This window comes from Argopecten irradians, chromosome 14, assembly GCF_041381155.1.
Source record: "Argopecten irradians isolate NY chromosome 14, Ai_NY, whole genome shotgun sequence".
Classification (NCBI taxonomy): Eukaryota; Metazoa; Mollusca; class Bivalvia; order Pectinida; family Pectinidae; genus Argopecten; species Argopecten irradians.
In genome coordinates this window covers 5,510,065-5,527,463 of record NC_091147.1, presented here as the reverse complement: position 1 = coordinate 5,527,463, position 17,399 = coordinate 5,510,065, and the positions used below count along the sequence as shown (strand labels likewise).

Here is a 17,399-nt window from a genome sequence, read left to right as displayed (position 1 = left end):
TATATAATGAAGTTATTTTAGGCCTTATCAGATAGTGCTGATAATATAAAGTTTGAGGTACCTGCTGCCCCTATTGCATGATCGTAAAAGCCGACTAGATTTAGGATTTTATCTTTTAATTTCTTCCTAACTGACTTTTTCTTTCCTAATGCCTGTCTTGGCACCGCCTCACTTTTGGCCTTGAGTTGAGCAGTCGCCCTTGTGAGGAAGGCTCTGGTTTCTGTCCCCTGGCCAAGACACGCAAAAGTCTATAAAAGTGGTACTTTCTGCTCCTGCTTAGCGCTCAGCATACAGGGAGTGGGACGACTGGTTCGCCCGTTGTCAGTATAATGTGACCGGGTGTGGTGTGTTACTTGGTGTCTTCGGCGGCATGCTTCAGTGATATAGAACTATAAAAAGGGCAACAGTTCCACTATACAAGAAGACACAACATGAATATACCGCAGTCTCCCAAACCAAGCACCTCGCAAAACATACACGCACCACACCGCATACATGGGAGGCCGTCCTTACATGACCGTAGCAGTTAATAGGACGTTAATCAAACAAACTAACAAACAAATATTTAATTTGCTTTCTCTGACTAATTTCGGCAATATCACCAAATATGTTTAACTTCTAATTCACGTCCGTGAGTAGTGGACATAACTTGGATCTATCTCACCTACCTAACGAATATTTTTTACAAACCAATTTATTATCCGTGCTGTGTTTTGAAGTAATTTTTATAATGTTAGACATGGAAACCGTCGCCTATTTAAATAGACTTTCGGCAGCGAGTATTAAACGCTCTTTGTACTCTGCTCTTATTGAATTTGAAATATCAGTGTCTGTAACCAGTCCCCTATGATGAGTGGTTTGCAGGATTTTTCTGATATTACAAAGTTTAAATGTGTTTTAGTAACGCTTAAGGACTTTTAAGTGTGGAAAAATTAAAAGGTTTTCGTTGTAAAATACTTAAACATAGTGAGAACGCACCGATAAATGTGTTACCTCACAAACAGAGACCGATCAATACTTGTAGTATATGTTACCATGGTAACGTGCAATTGGTAAGCTAGGCTACATATCGTCCGCTTACACTGTTTTGTAATAATGGAAAAGTTACTGACTTTTCAATGTATTTTTTTATTCATTAAGATCCTTCAGTTTTATGTGCGATTCTAACATAAAAATATCACTTGTGTCTTCTACGACGATATCTGAATATGTTTTCATTGATTTACTATTCTCCGTCCTGTACCATGGTAACCCTTTTCATTTCCCAAAATACAAAACCTTGCCTTGTAATTTGATCTATGTATAATAAACATGAAGAACAGAATCGTTATGTCTTTAGTATTGTGCCACCTTCAGTATACTGCTCTCTGTCGATGCTTTTGTCATATCTGAGTTGTCGTCCCTGAAACCAATTTCCAAATAGTTAAAGCTCAATTTAAACCGGCTAAGATAACAGCTGCCAGAAAGAGTTTTGTAATCATGTTGATACTATATATATCATATGATTCCTCTGTTCCCAGGTATAGCTACTATACTATATACTATAATCTATTTTATGCTTCAGCGATATAACACTATAAAAAGGCCAACAGTTCCACTATGCAAGCACGTACCTCGCACTCAACACACGTTTTCTCATCTCATCTTATATTCATATCAACACAATACTCATCGTTTCGTCAACATTTTGCATGAGTTTTCTCATGTGTTTTAGCGAAAACTATTTCATCCTATGAACTTCTTTTTATTAAATCAACATTTACAATTTTGTTTTAGTTTTTTGCTTGCCTTTTTCTTATCCTGATCTTTTAGATACAGTCCTTGTTTATATCCTGATACTAATGCCTGCCCTGTAGTTTGGCCCTAAATGACCTTAATTGTCGATGGGCCGTACAACAAACAAACTCAACACACGCTTCAGACTATATACATGGGAGGCCGTCCTTACATAACCCTGGCCTTTAATAGAACGTTAAAATAATCAAACAAACAAACTCACGCTCTTTTGAAAAGCATAAAAACATCTACGAAAACGAATAACTACTTGGTCCAACTACTTGGTCCATCTGGCCCTGCAGGTAGGGCGTTAGAATTGTACCTGCTGCCCCTATTGCATGATCGTAAAAGGCGACTAAATTTAGACTCTTATCTTTTCTCTTCTTCCTAACTGACTTTATCTTTCCTAATGCCTCATTTGGCACCGCCTCACTTTTGGCCTTGAGTTGAGCGTTCGCCCCTGTGAGGAAGGCTCTGGTTTCTGTCCCCTGGTCGAGACACACCAAAGTCTATAAAAGTGGTAGTTTCTGCTCCTGCTTGGCGCTCAGCATACAGGGAGTGGGACGACTGGTTCGCCTGTTGTCAGTATAATGTGACCGGGTGGTGTGTGTTGCTTGGTGTCTTCGGCGGCATGCTTCAGTGATATAGCACTATAAAAAGGGCAACAGTTCCCCACAGTATCCCAAAAACACGCACCTCACACAACATACACACATCACACCGCAAACATGGGAGGCCGTCCTTACATGACCATAGCTGTTAATAGGACGTTAATGAATCAAGCAAACAAAACTTGGTCCATCAGACAGGGCGTTAGAATTGGGACTGCTGACCCTATTGCATGATCGTTAAAGGCAACTAAATTTAGGATCTTGTTTTTTTGGCCTTCTGTTTAACGTTCGTTCCTGTAAGGTAAGACCTGGGTTCTGGTCCCCTGGCCGAGACACACCATAGTCTATAAAAGAAATAAAAAGATCCTGCTTAGTGCTCAGCAAACAGGGAGTAGGACGAGCGGTTCGTCCGTTCGTCCGTTGTCAGTACAATGTGGATGGGCTGGGTGTGTTGTTTGTTTTTTGTTTTTTTTTATTAATTAACGTCCTATTAACAGCCAGGGTCATGTAAGGACGACCTCCCATGTATGATGTGTGTTGCGTGTATGTTGTGTGAGGTGCGTGTTATAGGGAGACTGCGGTATATTCATGTTGTGTCTTGTATAGTGGAACTTTTGTCCTTTTTATAGTGCTATATCACTGAAGCATGCCGCCGAAGACACCAAACAACACACCCTATCCGGTCACATTATATTGACAACGGGTGAACCAGTCGTCCCACTCCCGGTATGCTGAGCGCTAAGCAGGAGCAGAAACTACAACTTTTATAGACTTGGTGTCTTTGCCAGCATGCTTCAGTGATACAGCACTATAAAATGGCAAGAATTCCACTATACAAGAAGATACAATACGAACATACCGCAGTCCCAATACAAGCACATCACACTTACCGCACACTACGTACATTGGAGGCCATATATAGGACGTTAATTAATCAAATAACGACTGTGGTGTCAAGTTTGACCCTTGTTGATTTGTATACAAATAACCACTGGTGGTGTAGTTCAATACTGTACTTAGGATGTCACGGTTCATGTTTTTTTCAGCTCGGTTCGGTTTCAACTTTTTTTGATCGGTTTTTCGGTTTTTTCGGTTCGGTTCAGGCAAATCTCAATTACACTTTTTAAGTCTATTTTCTATCAAAAGCAAGTTCTGCTTTAGATTTAAAGATGGTATATCACTTAAACAAATGGTTTTTTTTTTCTTTATCAAGATTTCACTTCTAATTAAAAACATATAATTTATTGCGCCCTGAAAAATAATCCACAGCACTATATCCTATATACATTGAAGTTCTAAAAGTGCATGCAGCAAAGAAATTCATTAATTATTCTATATCATTTTGTGTCTTAATTAGACATATAACACGATTAAATACCAATTTTTGTTCAAATATTGAGTATCATTTATGATCTCTCAGCAGTGGAACATCTTTAAAAAACATAATTGAACATTTTCTTATCTTTTTAACTCTTTCAGTACTATTGACACATTAATCAGTCACAGAGAGATATATGTCCTCGTATCCTTTATGATACATTATTTCGTCACTAAAACTTTTCTCGTATCCTTCATGACGCATTATTATGTGATGATTGACATGTGAAAATCGTAAGTTTTACCGCAAATCAATACATCGGTATTATCCCAGAAAAAGTGTTTTTAAAAAGTATTATGCATTTGAATTATAATAGAGATAAACATTATTACGTACCAGGTGCATGTTCAATCGTAAAATGGTTTAATTCACGGAATATTGGCCGACGGAAACGCGATTGTTTACAATCGGCAACACAATGGCGGCTTGATTTAGCTGCCGATATTCTGCGGGATTAATGTTATCGGAAAAATACATAATAAAAAATTATCAATTATGAAATATCAAACATGTAGTGAAATATATCATTTAGATATTATGTATGTGAAAAATCATGTCCGCAAACAGCAAAAAACGATCTTCTGAATGACTGAACTTGCACACGTGTTACACATATATGTCGGTCAACAGGTGTATTTCTCGGGATTCTGACAAACAACTTCGCCGTATTTTCAATGAAATAATCTGCAATACAGTTTATACACGTAAATTACAGGTATTATAGGACAGTTTTATCTTTTTAATGAACCGAACCGAAACTTAGAATTATCGTACCGAACCGAACCGTACGGTTGAATTTTTCGGTTAACCGTATTTTCGGTTAACCGTGACACTCCTATAATAACTACTACGAAGTCTCTTACACCATAGACGCTGACTTTAGTTGGATGGCGTGAGTACACTGTCTGTACCTCACACCATAGACGCTGACTTTAGTTGGATGGCGTGAGTACACTGTCTGTACCTCACACCATAGACGCTGACTTTAGTTGGATGGCGTGAGAACACTGTCTGTACCTTTATGTATGTATACTACCTGGCCTAACTGCACGAATCATTGCACTGACTTCAGTCAAAATCAGTGGTTTTCTTGTGTAATATTTGATTTAAATTAGTGTAAGATTCGCGATTCTTTTCTGATGAATGTGACATATATATAGACATCGTACTAGACAATTTCCATTGGTTGTGTAACATTACATAAACTATACATTTCACTCCGAGGAAAATGTTTAGCAATACACAGACAAATTTAGGGGTCATTTGGAAAAAATAAAGAACTACGAACACTCCTTTTAGATTAAATAGTATAAGAAAAGCTTTGAAATTCAATATTCCTGTAATACATAGTACTTTAAAAATAATTTTTGAAAATGCTTGGAAACATTTATTTCAAATTAAGACAGCATTAATGCCACTATTTTGTTATTTGACGTTTGAAATCATCAGAAACATACACAGAGCTACACAAGACAGTTGTTAAATTGACATTAAGTTGACCTGATTGTACATCAATCTCTTTTAGTAGACAGAAAACGTGTTAAGTATCATGTTGGTGATTATGTGTGATCATGCTCAATGAAGATGCTTTAACTTGTGCATCAAAGTGTCAAAATAATGCTTACTACATACATAGAGACAAATTTGATGTCTAGGATTTCACACATCAAGCTTATTCACGCTGAAGACAGTCTCAAAGATATCACGAATTTATCTCTCGCTAATGTATAAAGGGAGGCTACTCTTCACGTCTTTGCTTCTTCAATTTCAAAGCTTCTAAACAGCTTTTAAGCGTTGAGTTTTTGGGGTTTTTTAAGTGTAGAGACAACTTTCACCAGTTGCATTTGGAACGCACAAAATCTTATTTAATTCTAACTGTTTTAACGATTTTTTTCTATCTAATTTCGCGATTTTGTGCCCAATACCATTCTCTATCTAAATTTGCGATTTTGCGCCCAACACCATTCCCCTTCTAATTTGGTGATTTTGCACCAAATACCATTCTCTAATGTCGCTATTTTGTACTTAATAACATTTTCTAAGTTCGCGATTTTGAGCCCAATACCATTCTCAATCTTATTTTGCGCCAAATCATTCTCTATCTTATTTTACGATTTGTGCCCATTAACATTCTCTGTATAAATTTGCTGTGTCATCGTTGAATATTTTTCGCAGCGATATATTTATGCGAGTTTTAATCGCACGTGAACATAAGTTGGCTTATCGTATTTATATAGAACCCTACCCCCTTCACCTAGCAAAAAACTTCACAAAGTTAATGATAATATAGATAATAATTTGAAATTAATGATATCCGACGAAAAAGAGAACAATTCCGATCACGGATATTACTATTTATCATGATTTGGTGAACACTTTGGATTAAAAGAATGTGAAACAGATTGAATATACCAGTTTATTACATACAGATATTGGTTTGTGTACAAAACATTAAGCGGGTCAATCTCTAGACTTTATATTAACCAAGAAGACTTCCAACAACTCGTCCTAATGTCCTTGCAAATTTCCGACGTCTCCGTTGATTTCTGATCGGAGCTGGCGGCTGGTGTACCACTGGGTGGCCTGTTCTGGCCCGCAGTCTCTCCAGACCAGTACGACGATGGATTCCGTCCAGATCCACTATTCCACCCCTGCGTCGATTGGTTAGACTCGTCCCAATTCCACCGTGGCTATGTCCGTGCCCATGGCCATGTCCATGAATGTTTCCGTGAGTGTCATGTCGGTTTTGACGTCTGTTTCCACGATTACTGATTCCTGGCAGATCGTTATGTTGACCTCTATTTCCTCTCCCGGCCATTAACTCTCTTAACTCGGCATCGGGAATTCTTTCCTCAAGAATACCATTATTGGATCCCCCTACCCTATCATTCCTTCTATTTCCTCTACCCTCTCGCCGTCCCTCACGATTTCTGTCATTACGCCGTCCCTCACGATTTCTGTCATTACGCCGTCCCTCACGATTTCTGTCATTACGCCGTCCTTCCCTTCCACGATTCCGGTCTCTCCTGTCAATCCTATTTCTATTCTGGCCACCATCACCATGATCATGCCCATGATGGTCGTGTCCACCAGTAGGTCTGAGGGGATCACGCCGTCTAGCGGACTGCCTGCGTGGGGTCGTTTGACGATGATCCCTAACAAAGTCGCTAGCGATACTGTTGAGTAAAGTGTCCAGTTCTGTCCGCCGCAGGCCTTGTGCTATCCACCTTCTACGTATACTCTGCAGCTGAGATGAAGTCAACAAATCCCTCACTAACATAGAGGTTCCTGGCAACAGGGAAATGCCTCTTTCCCGATGGACTTGTGTATCTGCAGGAAAGAAACAGAATATCCATGAAGGACCAATATTCGTCAGGGTTATCAAATATCAAATTAACAAAAAAACATTAGTGAATTGTTTTTTGATGAAAATGTCATATCACTACACCATAGAAAGTGACGAACGCCTCTGATATATGGCACTACATTGTATGTTAGGGTTTCATCAGTACAGCATCAAATATTACAGGCAACATAATTTGCCAAATTGATTAATAATTACCTAAACTCTTAGCTAAAAACCCCATGATCTGACGCTTGACCTCTGGTGCTTTTTTGACTTATTTAGTGCAATCTGATTAAAATACAGATCCTTTATTATCACTACGTTTGATAAGAGGACAACATCCGATTAGGGGTCACGTTCTGGTGACCTTTGAAAAATGACCAATCAAATTGCTGCTGCCAGAATCTTGACTGGGGACGAAATAGTTTGAACAAAACTGTCTGAATAATTTTTGTGTACGTACTCATCTCGCCCGAAGAGCACACAACAAAACTAAATGTATACATATACTCGGACGAAATGGCGTTATCAATTGACGTAGCAATATGTGAAAAAAGTATTTGACCTCAATTACACGTGATAGAAACGTTATCCGAACATGACCCCTTATTGGATGTTGTCAGATTCGCTATTGAACGGAGTGATTATAAGGATCTACATGGACAGTACAATACTGACGGTAGGGTGGTATTAAAGTTTTATTTGAAATGGAATTTTATTTAGCAGTATATTACTGGATTGTTTTTTTACAAAATTACTTCTTTATAACTCACGCTCCCTTTTACGTATGCTTAAACATGCTTTGGTAGACGACACCTTTCAATGCGATAGATCATGGTATTCTTGTCAAGCTAAAGCATTAGTATGGCGAAGGCTGGTACCTGGCGAATTAAGGACGTCTGACCATACATGGTACATTTATTATCCAATATATTTATGTTTATGTTTAATCAAATAACAGTCATATTACCCCCAGTATTTTGCAGCTCATGTTTGCATACTTTGACCTCAAATATTGTAGTCACTATATCGACTTGTGATATGGCGTCTTGAATTCACGACTTGTTTCGACTTGTGATATGGCGTCTTGAATTCACGACTTGTTTTAACTTTCTGCCGGTTCAAAACATGTCTTAATGGTATCATAGATTCTTGTTCATGCATCCCGGAAAAAATAGTTCTTATTTAGATTGTGCAATAATGTAAACATTCCGGTAATAAGTTTAGTTTAAAGATGCTTCACCGCTGACAAATGGTATATTTTCACTATCAAAAACAGCAGCAGACGATTTAGTATTTTTCTTCAGTTACAAAAGTTACTTACTTTACACAATTACCATCGTTGAAAAGTTTGAGCTTGTAATTTTACTTTAAGTTAAAAATATAAAAAATAATTAATTGCATCCCGAAAAAATTCCATGGCACTATATACTATATGGAATGGTGTACTGATTGCGCATGCACCAAAGGTAAAATAAATTATTTTATATTACTTTTTGCGTTAATTAGACATAAACATACACGATTAAACACCGATTCTTGTTCAAATAATGAATATCATTTATGCTCTGTCGGCGCTGGAGCATCTTTAAAACCTAATAATTCAATTTTGCTTGTATCGAGCAAATTCCATTGGTTAAAAAATAAAACGGCCCATAAAAGAAAAAAGTGCCGCGCCGTTTGTAACGTGAATTCGGATTGGCTGAAATAACGGCGAAATGATTTCATAGACGAAAGAGACCCAAAATGAATTACGAATATTGAAGAAGAGATTATCTTTTAGAAAATTGAAATATAAGAATTAGTTTTAATAGACGTTTTATGTTATGGAGATATAACACAAAAAATCTTAGTGTACTCTAATTATAAACCGCGTATTGGTTTATTTAGAGTACACGCAGATTTTTGTGTTATATCTCCATAACATAGAAAATCGTTTCTAATTGATCCTTAAATATCAAGAACAGAAATGCTCAAACTCATTATTTTCGATTAAACTTAAAATATGAATGTGAAACTTAGATCTAGGTATCTGTGTCTATGTAACTTTTTATGTGAAATGTTCAGAGCAAAAATGTCTACACAAATTATTTCAAAAAGGTAGACAAGTTAAAGTTAAAGGAAAAAAAGGATTTGAAATATCAACACAGAAAGAAATTACAAAAAGTAATACTTTATGTTTTGAAATTTTGATTTAATTCAAACTGTATGTGTACATTTTACACTTTTTTTATCATCGCTGATGAATCTATTGCAGATGGTGTGTTTTTGAAAGAAACATGTTCATTTGAAATTATTATTTTTTTCGATTGTTTTACAACCTCCTGTCTTAACTACAGATATTTACTTTCTTTTTTCAAGCCTTAATGCGAATTGCATCCCCTTATCAACTCTCGGAATCCCGAATATTTATTTTTTTAATATAAAATAATACAAATTTGCTGAAAATGAAATCAACGAATCAAAATAATGATATGGTTATTTATTTTGAATGAATGTGAATGATTGAGGTGTCTACAAGTATAAATGTTATGAATATATCTGTTATAAAGTGAGAGTGATGTAAGTTTTTGTTCAAACTTTAAATAAAAAATGAGAGAGGGTGTTGGATCCCTTCTGTAATAGAGAAATATATTGTTATTTCTACCCTTTTTAAAAATCTCTTAATTCCAAGCCCATGATGTGTAGAAAAAAACTGTAAAATGTATCAATTCCACTTTAATATCTAATTGATGACTTAAATAATGAAAACAACAGTTCGCATCCATTGACCTCTGAAATAACCATGAACATTAAAACATCGAATGTTATGAATTCTTAAATTGTTTATCATTGCGTGGTCGTAAACCTCGTTAAAATAATCTGATATACCATGTTTATCAAGTAGGTTCAGCTTATTCTACGTGTGGCAATGGATACTACACTTAATAAGAACATGTTTAATTCGAGTAACCAACAATAAAAGATAGAAAAAATGATTGAAATAATGTATGAACACAAACATACCACCAAGCAGAGAATCAATAAAACAAATTATAATGAAGGCAGCTGAAATAGCTAAAGGGGCCGAGTGGTTAAGATGTCCCGACATATTACCACAAGGCCTTGGTTAAGATCTCCCGACATATTACCACAAGGCCTTGGTTAAGATGTCCCGACATATTACCACAAGGCCTTGGTTAAGATGTCCCGACATATTACCACAAGGCCTTGGTTAAGATCTCCCGACATATTACCACAAGGCCTTGGTTAAGATTATAGATGGTCCCCGACATATTACCACAAGGCCTTGGTTAAGATGTCCCGACATATTACCACAAGGCCTTGGTTAAGATGTCCCCGACATATTACCACAAGGCCTTGGTTAAGATGTCCCGACATATTACCACAAGGCCTTGGTTAAGATGTCCCGACATATTACCACAAGGCCTTGGTTAAGATCTCCCGACATATTACCACAAGGCCTTGGTTAAGATCTCCGACATATTACCACAAGGCCTTGGTTAAGATGTCCCGACATATTACCACAAGGCCTTGGTTAAGATCTCCCGACATATTACCACAAGGCCTTGGTTAAGATCTCCCGACATATTACCACAAGGCCTTGGTTAAGATCTCCCGACATATTACCACAAGGCCTTGGTTAAGATCTCCCGACATATTACCACAAGGCCTTGGTTAAGATCTCCCGACATATTACCACAAGGCCTTGGTTAAGATGTCCCGACATATTACCACAAGGCCTTGGTTAAGATGTCCCGACATATTACCACAAGGCCTTGGTTAAGATCTCCCGACATATTACCACAAGGCCTTGGTTAAGATGTCCCGACATATTACCACAAGGCCTTGGTTAAGATGTCCCGACATATTACCACAAGGCCTTGGTTAAGATGTCCCGACATATTACCACAAGGCCTTGGTTAAGATCTCCCGACATATTACCACAAGGCCTTGGTTAAGATGTCCCGACATATTACCACAAGGCCTTGGTTAAGATGTCCCGACATATTACCACAAGGCCTTGGTTAAGATCTCCCGACATATTACCACAAGGCCTTGGTTAAGATGTCCCGACATATTACCACAAGGCCTTGGTTAAGATGTCCCGACATATTACCACAAGGCCTTGGTTAAGATCTCCCGACATATTACCACAAGGCCTTGGTTAAGATGTCCCGACATATTACCAAAAAGGGGCCGAGTGGTTAAGATGTCCCGACATATTACCACAAGCCCTCCACCTCCCGATTTCGAATCCCATGTGGGGCAGTTGCCAGGTAGTGACCACTTGCCGGTTGTTTTTCTCCGGGTATCCCGGCTTTCCTCCACCAACAAACCTGGCACGTCCTTAAATGACCCTGGATGTTAATAGGACGTTAAACTAATAAAACCAAAAATTAGCTAAAATGAAGGAGAATATCTGTTTGCCGTTTTAGGTTAGCGCTGCATGCTTTGTAGACAATGTCGCAACATAGTTTTTAAAAACCTGCAACTAATAGGTATAAAAATGTCATTTAGCATTATATATAGACTAACCAGTAGATTTCCGAGAATAAATAATCGAGATACATGGTTGACATGCCATTTGTTCCTTATGTGTCAAAGTGTGTAGATATGAAACACTTACCTGTAAATTTTACAAAACATAGTGCAACGAGGAACACAAATAATGGATATTTGTGGGAAATAAAACACATCATGATCATCAGAGACCCTATTCCTCCATTAGATAAGAAAGTAACTACTTGAAAAGTGATTAAATTTGAGAAACAGAATTGACGTAATATCCTTACCATATCTATCTTATCCCCGAGAGCGTCACTATTTAGTGAATCTATCATCATAGGTCTTTACGGACGGATGAGTTGCTCTAAATGTAAAGTATGGTGTGTTTTATTGGTGCCTCATTGATAACAGCAGCAAAGGTCGCACTCGATATGCATTGATATGTCATATTAACATGAATGTTTTGTCAAATGATTACGAAACATTACATAACGCTCGTAACCACATACTACTGCTATACCGGATAATTAGACTACTGCGCTTGATAATAGCAAATCGGTCTGATAAAATAGGCTGCATCACAAATTGACACTGCACTAAACAATTAACGATAGTGTTATTTCCGCCTTTAAACTATCCAGATTTGAGGCGTATAGGTGTTGTTTCCGAACCCCTTAAAACTTATATCGATTATTGTATTTATCAAAAAGACGTTACACAAATATCGGCCTGTTTTCAGGTGATTTGTCAACTCGGGGAAGTGAGTGACATCATCTGATGACGATAGACGAGGGTTATGTTAGTATCACTTTTGGGAGTTAATAAATCACCGTATCCACCTGAAAACAGGTCGATATCTGTTTTTATTATATGACTGGTGTTTTTGCTGTATTTTGATTTGCCAATACGTTTCTCAGAAGTATTCATCAACTACGATATCAACCCCAAAATCGGTGGCAAACAGCACACGAGGTTACTGATACCTCTCGCGAGTCCAATAATCTGTATCAAAAATAGATCGAGGGTAGCTGCCTTTAGATGTGACGTCATAATCACTTTTGACGTCAAGTCGTGCCCAAATATATCATAACGGGAGTTTCCTAATTCAAAGACGTCTGGATAATCTATTATGACGTCATAATTATAGTCGGCAACATATACGGCGGAAGGTAGCATGTTTACTGCGATCAACGGTGATCAACTACGACATTCAATTTATGGAAAACGTTCAAGAATGCCAGACGGACAGTTTATTCAGCGATGAAATATTCCGGTTCTACCAGTCTAAAACATTAGCAAGAAGCATTTGGATATTTACCATATATTACATGTAATGGATAAACTACTTTTGCAAAAAGAACATTTGCAAATATCATCCTGTTTATTGTAGTTAAATCTTTTTGAATGACCGGGTTAGTATCCTGTAAATGTCATATAAGAAAACAGTTATAGACCTATTTTCAGGTGGAGACGGTGAGTTATCAACCCTCGAAAATGATATAACCTTCGGCCTCCGGCCTGGGGATATATCACTTACTCGTGTGATAACTCGTATCCACCTGAAAATCGGTCGATAGATGTATAATATAACATGGCGTCACAATGTATTTTTTTTTAATTTGGGTACGACCTCGATCCTTTGGAATCTTATATCAACTTGGGATGACGTCACAACGCATACATGTAGTTGGAAATTTCCTGTTGGATATCGTTTCCTGCGTCGAATACTTCTAAACTTTGACTGACTGTTTTAAAAACATATTTGCTAGCTTATGAACAAAATAATGTATGTAGGTTCATATTTACATCATTGTTACTGTTAATACGATTTGTCATTGATCTGTAACAGTTTTTCGTTAATATGTTACGGAATTGTAACCATTCAAGGACTTACTAGATAAGTAATACTAGTAATATCCAAATGTTAGCTGTGAAAGTTCTCTGAGTTATTGGTTGGTTGATCAGGCTTAGCGTCCCATCGACAGCCCAGGGTCATTCAAGGACGATTTTCAACTCTATGAAACGTGTTACGGTGTGTAAATTTCTGTATGTTCCGGCGTGTAAATGTCTGTATGTACTTGTTGTTCCGGTGTGAAAATGTTTGTATGTTGTTCCGGTGTGTAAATGTCTGTATGTTTATTCCGGTGTGTAAATGTCTGGATGTTGTTCCGGTGTGTACATGTTTGTATGTTGTTCCGGGTGTAAATGTCTGGATGTTGTTCGGTTTTTAATGTTTGTATGTGAGTGTTGCTTGTGTTTCGGCGGCATGCTTCAGTGATATAGCACTATAAAAAGGGCAAAAGTTCCACTATCAGTGAATATACCGCAGTTCCCGAAACACGCACTCGCACAACATAAACGCAACACACCGCATAATGGGAGGCCGTCCTTGCATGACCATGCTTTTATAGTCGTTAATTAATCAAACAAACAAACAAACAAAAAGTTTGTATGTTGTTGTAGTGTGTAAATGCCTGTATGTTGTTCCGGTGTGTAAATGTCTGTATGTTGTTCCGGTGTGTAAATGTTAATATGTTGTTCCGGTGTGTAAATGCCTGTATGTTTTTCCGGTGTGTAAATGCCTGTATGTTGTTCCGGCGTGTAAATGTTTATGTGTTCGTCGTGTAAATGCCTGTATGTTGTTCCGGTGTGTAAGTGTCTGTATTTTTTCCGGTGTGTAAATGTCTGGATGTTTTTCCGGTGTGTAAATGTCTGTATATACATGTTGTTCCGGTATGAAAATGTTTGTAAATGTCTGGTGTGTAATTGTTTTTTTTCCGGTGTGTAAATGTCTGTATATACATGTTGTTCCGGTATGAAAATGTTTGTATGTTGTGCCGGTGTGTAATTGTTTGTATGTTGTTCCGGTGTGTAAATGTCTGTATGTACATGTTGTTCCGGTGTGTAAATGTTTGTATGTTTTTCCGGTGTGTTAATGCCTGTATGTTGTTCCGGTGTAAATGTCTGTATGTACATGTTGTTCCGGTGTAAATGTCTGTATGTTTTTCCGGTGTGTCCGGTGGTAAATGTCTGTATCTACATGTTGTTCCGGTATGAAAATGTTTGTATGTTTGTTCCGGTGTGTAAATGTTTGTATGTTTTTCCGGTGTGTAAATGTCTGTATCTACATGTTGTTCCGGTATGAAAATGTTTGTATGTTGTTCCGGTGTGTAAATGTCTGTATGTTGTTCCGGTGTGTAAATGTCTGTATGTTGTTCCGGTGTGTAAATGTCTGTATGTTGTTCCGGTGTGTAAATGTCTGTATGTTGTTCCGGTGTGTAAATGTTTGTATGTTGTTCCGGTGTGTAAATGTCTGGATGTTGTTCCGGTGTGTAAATGTTTGTATGTTGTTCCTGTGTGTAAATGTCTGTATGTTGTTCCGGTGTGTAAATGTCTGTATGTTGTTCCGGTGTGTAAATGTTTGTATGTTGTTCCGGTGTGTAAATGTCTGGATGTTGTTCCGGTTTTTAATGTTTGTATGTTGTTGTAGTGTGTAAATGCCTGTATGTTGTTCCGGTGTGTAAATGTCTGTATGTTGTTCCGGTGTGTAAATGTTTGTATGTTGTTCCGGTGTGTAAATGTCTGTATGTACATGTTGTTCCGGTGTGTAAATGTTTGTATGTTTTTCCGGTGTGTAAATGTTGTATGTTGCTCCGGTGTGTAATTGTTTGTATGTTGTTCCGGTGTGTAATTGTTTGTATGTTGTTCCTGTGTGTAATTGTTTGTATGTTGTTCCTGTGTGTAAATGTCTGGATGTTGTTCCTGTGTGTAAATGTCTGTATGTTGTTCCGGTGTAAATGTCTGGATGTTTTTTCCGCTGTGTAAATGTCTGTATCTACATGTTGTTCTGGTATGAAAATGTTTGTATGTTGTTCCGGTGTGTAATTGTTTGTATGATGTTCCGGTGTGTAAAATGTTTATATGTTATTCCGGTGTGTAATTGTTTGTATGTTTTTCCGGTGTGTTAATGCCTGTATGTTGTTCCGGTGTAAATGTCTGTATGTACATGTTGTTCCGGTGTAAATGTCTGGATGTTTTTCCGGTGTGTAAATGTCTGTATCTACATGTTGTTCCGGTATGAAAATGTTTGTATGTTGTTCCTGTGTGTAATTGTTTGTATGTTGTTCCTGTGTGTAAATGTCTGGATGTTGTTCCGGTGTGTAATTGTTTGTATGTTGTTCCGGTGTGTAAATGTCTGGATGTTGTTCCTGTGTGTAAATGTCTGGATGTTGTTCCGGTGTGTAAATGTCTGGATGTTGTTCCGGTGTGTAAATATTTGTATGTTGTTCCGGTGTGTAAATGTCTGTATGTTGTTCCTGTGTGTAATTGTTTGTATGTTGTTCCTGTGTGTAAATGTCTGGATGTACATGTTTGTTCCGGTGTAAATGTCTGGATGTTTTTCCGGTGTGTAAATGTCTGTATCTACATGTTGTTCCGGTATGAAAATGTTTGTATGTTGTTCCGGTGTGTAATTGTTTGTATGTTGTTCCTGTGTGTAAATGTCTGGATGTTGTTCCGGTGTGTAATTGTTTGTATGTTGTTCCGGTGTGTAAATGTCTGGATGTTGTTCCTGTGTGTAAATGTCTGGATGTTGTTCCGGTGTGTAAATGTCTGTATGTTGTTCCTGTGTGTAAATGTTTGTATGTTGTTCCGGTGTGTAATTGTCTGTATGTTGTTCCTGTGTGTAAATGTCTGGATGTTGTTCCTGTGTGTAAATGTCTGTATGTTGTTCCTGTGTGTAAATGTCTGGATGTTGTTCCTGTGTGTAAATGTCTGTATGTTGTTCCTGTGTGTAAATGTCTGGATGTTGTTCCTGTGTGTAAATGTCTGGATGTTGTTCCTGTGTGTAAATGTCTGTATGTATTGGATGGTTGCGGTATACTCATGTCGCTTTTTGATGGTAGGGACTCCCGCTGTATTCATAGTGAGCGATAATCAGAAGCAAAAGATGCAATCTCTGTAGACTATGGTGTGTCTTTACTATTGTTTTAAATGATGGTCGTATACAGGGTGTCCCAAAAAACACGTCCCGACTTTGACGGGTAATAAATTTTGGAATACCAAACTTTTTTTGAAAAATCAAAATAATTTGGAAAGCAGGAGTATCCAAATTTAACTTAAATGGGTAAAAATGTACCGATTACATTGTCATTATGTGTGAAAACGTCATAATAGAAATGATGACATCATCGATGATGTCACATTTTGATGACTTTCTAGCACCATGAAGATTCAGGCTGAAGTTATTAAAATCTACAATGCGGTTGGAAAATCCACTACTTTAGTAAATGAAATGTTATGAAAATGTCACCCAAGTATGTTGTTCATCTCCAGGAAGCAGATTTACATAATTGTGAGGTGGTGAGGAATTTCAGCGACACAATTTATCATGTCATCGAAAAGAAGGGCGGACACCTTGCGCCCTTTCTTTAACTGAATGTTATTGATTTTCTGAACAAATCGCAAAATTAGCGAAATATGATATTTCTCCATGCTATATATCGTTGTACAGAACGATCACTACCTTTCTAATGGTATATAGATCAAACTCCTCCGTCTATCAAAACCTTTTTTATAAAGCGTCAAACTCGGGACATGTTTTTTGGGACACCCTGTATATTTTGATAATACAAATTCAGCACTGAGTTTTGACAAATGTAGTTGCTTTTCGTCTGTCGTCCGTCGTCCGTCCTTCCTTGCGTCCATTAACATTTCTTGTAACCGCTATTTCTCAGAAAGGGCTAAATTGATCTTTCTCAAAATTAATATGTAGGTTCAC

The 17,399-nt window shown here is 37.5% G+C and overlaps 1 protein-coding gene across 1 annotated transcript; it reads right to left on the bottom strand.

Moving 5' to 3' along the window:
- Positions 1-6,167: 6,167 nt before the first annotated feature.
- On the bottom strand, positions 6,168-11,893 carry LOC138307715 (U1 small nuclear ribonucleoprotein 70 kDa-like). The gene is made up of 2 exons (XM_069248557.1): positions 11,742-11,893; positions 6,168-7,095 (listed from the first exon to the last, which is right to left on the bottom strand). The coding sequence occupies exons 1-2, from the start codon at positions 11,818-11,820 to the stop codon at positions 6,245-6,247; spliced, it is 930 nt and encodes a 309-aa protein (XP_069104658.1). The 5' UTR covers positions 11,821-11,893; the 3' UTR covers positions 6,168-6,244.
- Between the last annotated feature and the right edge of the window lie 5,506 nt (positions 11,894-17,399).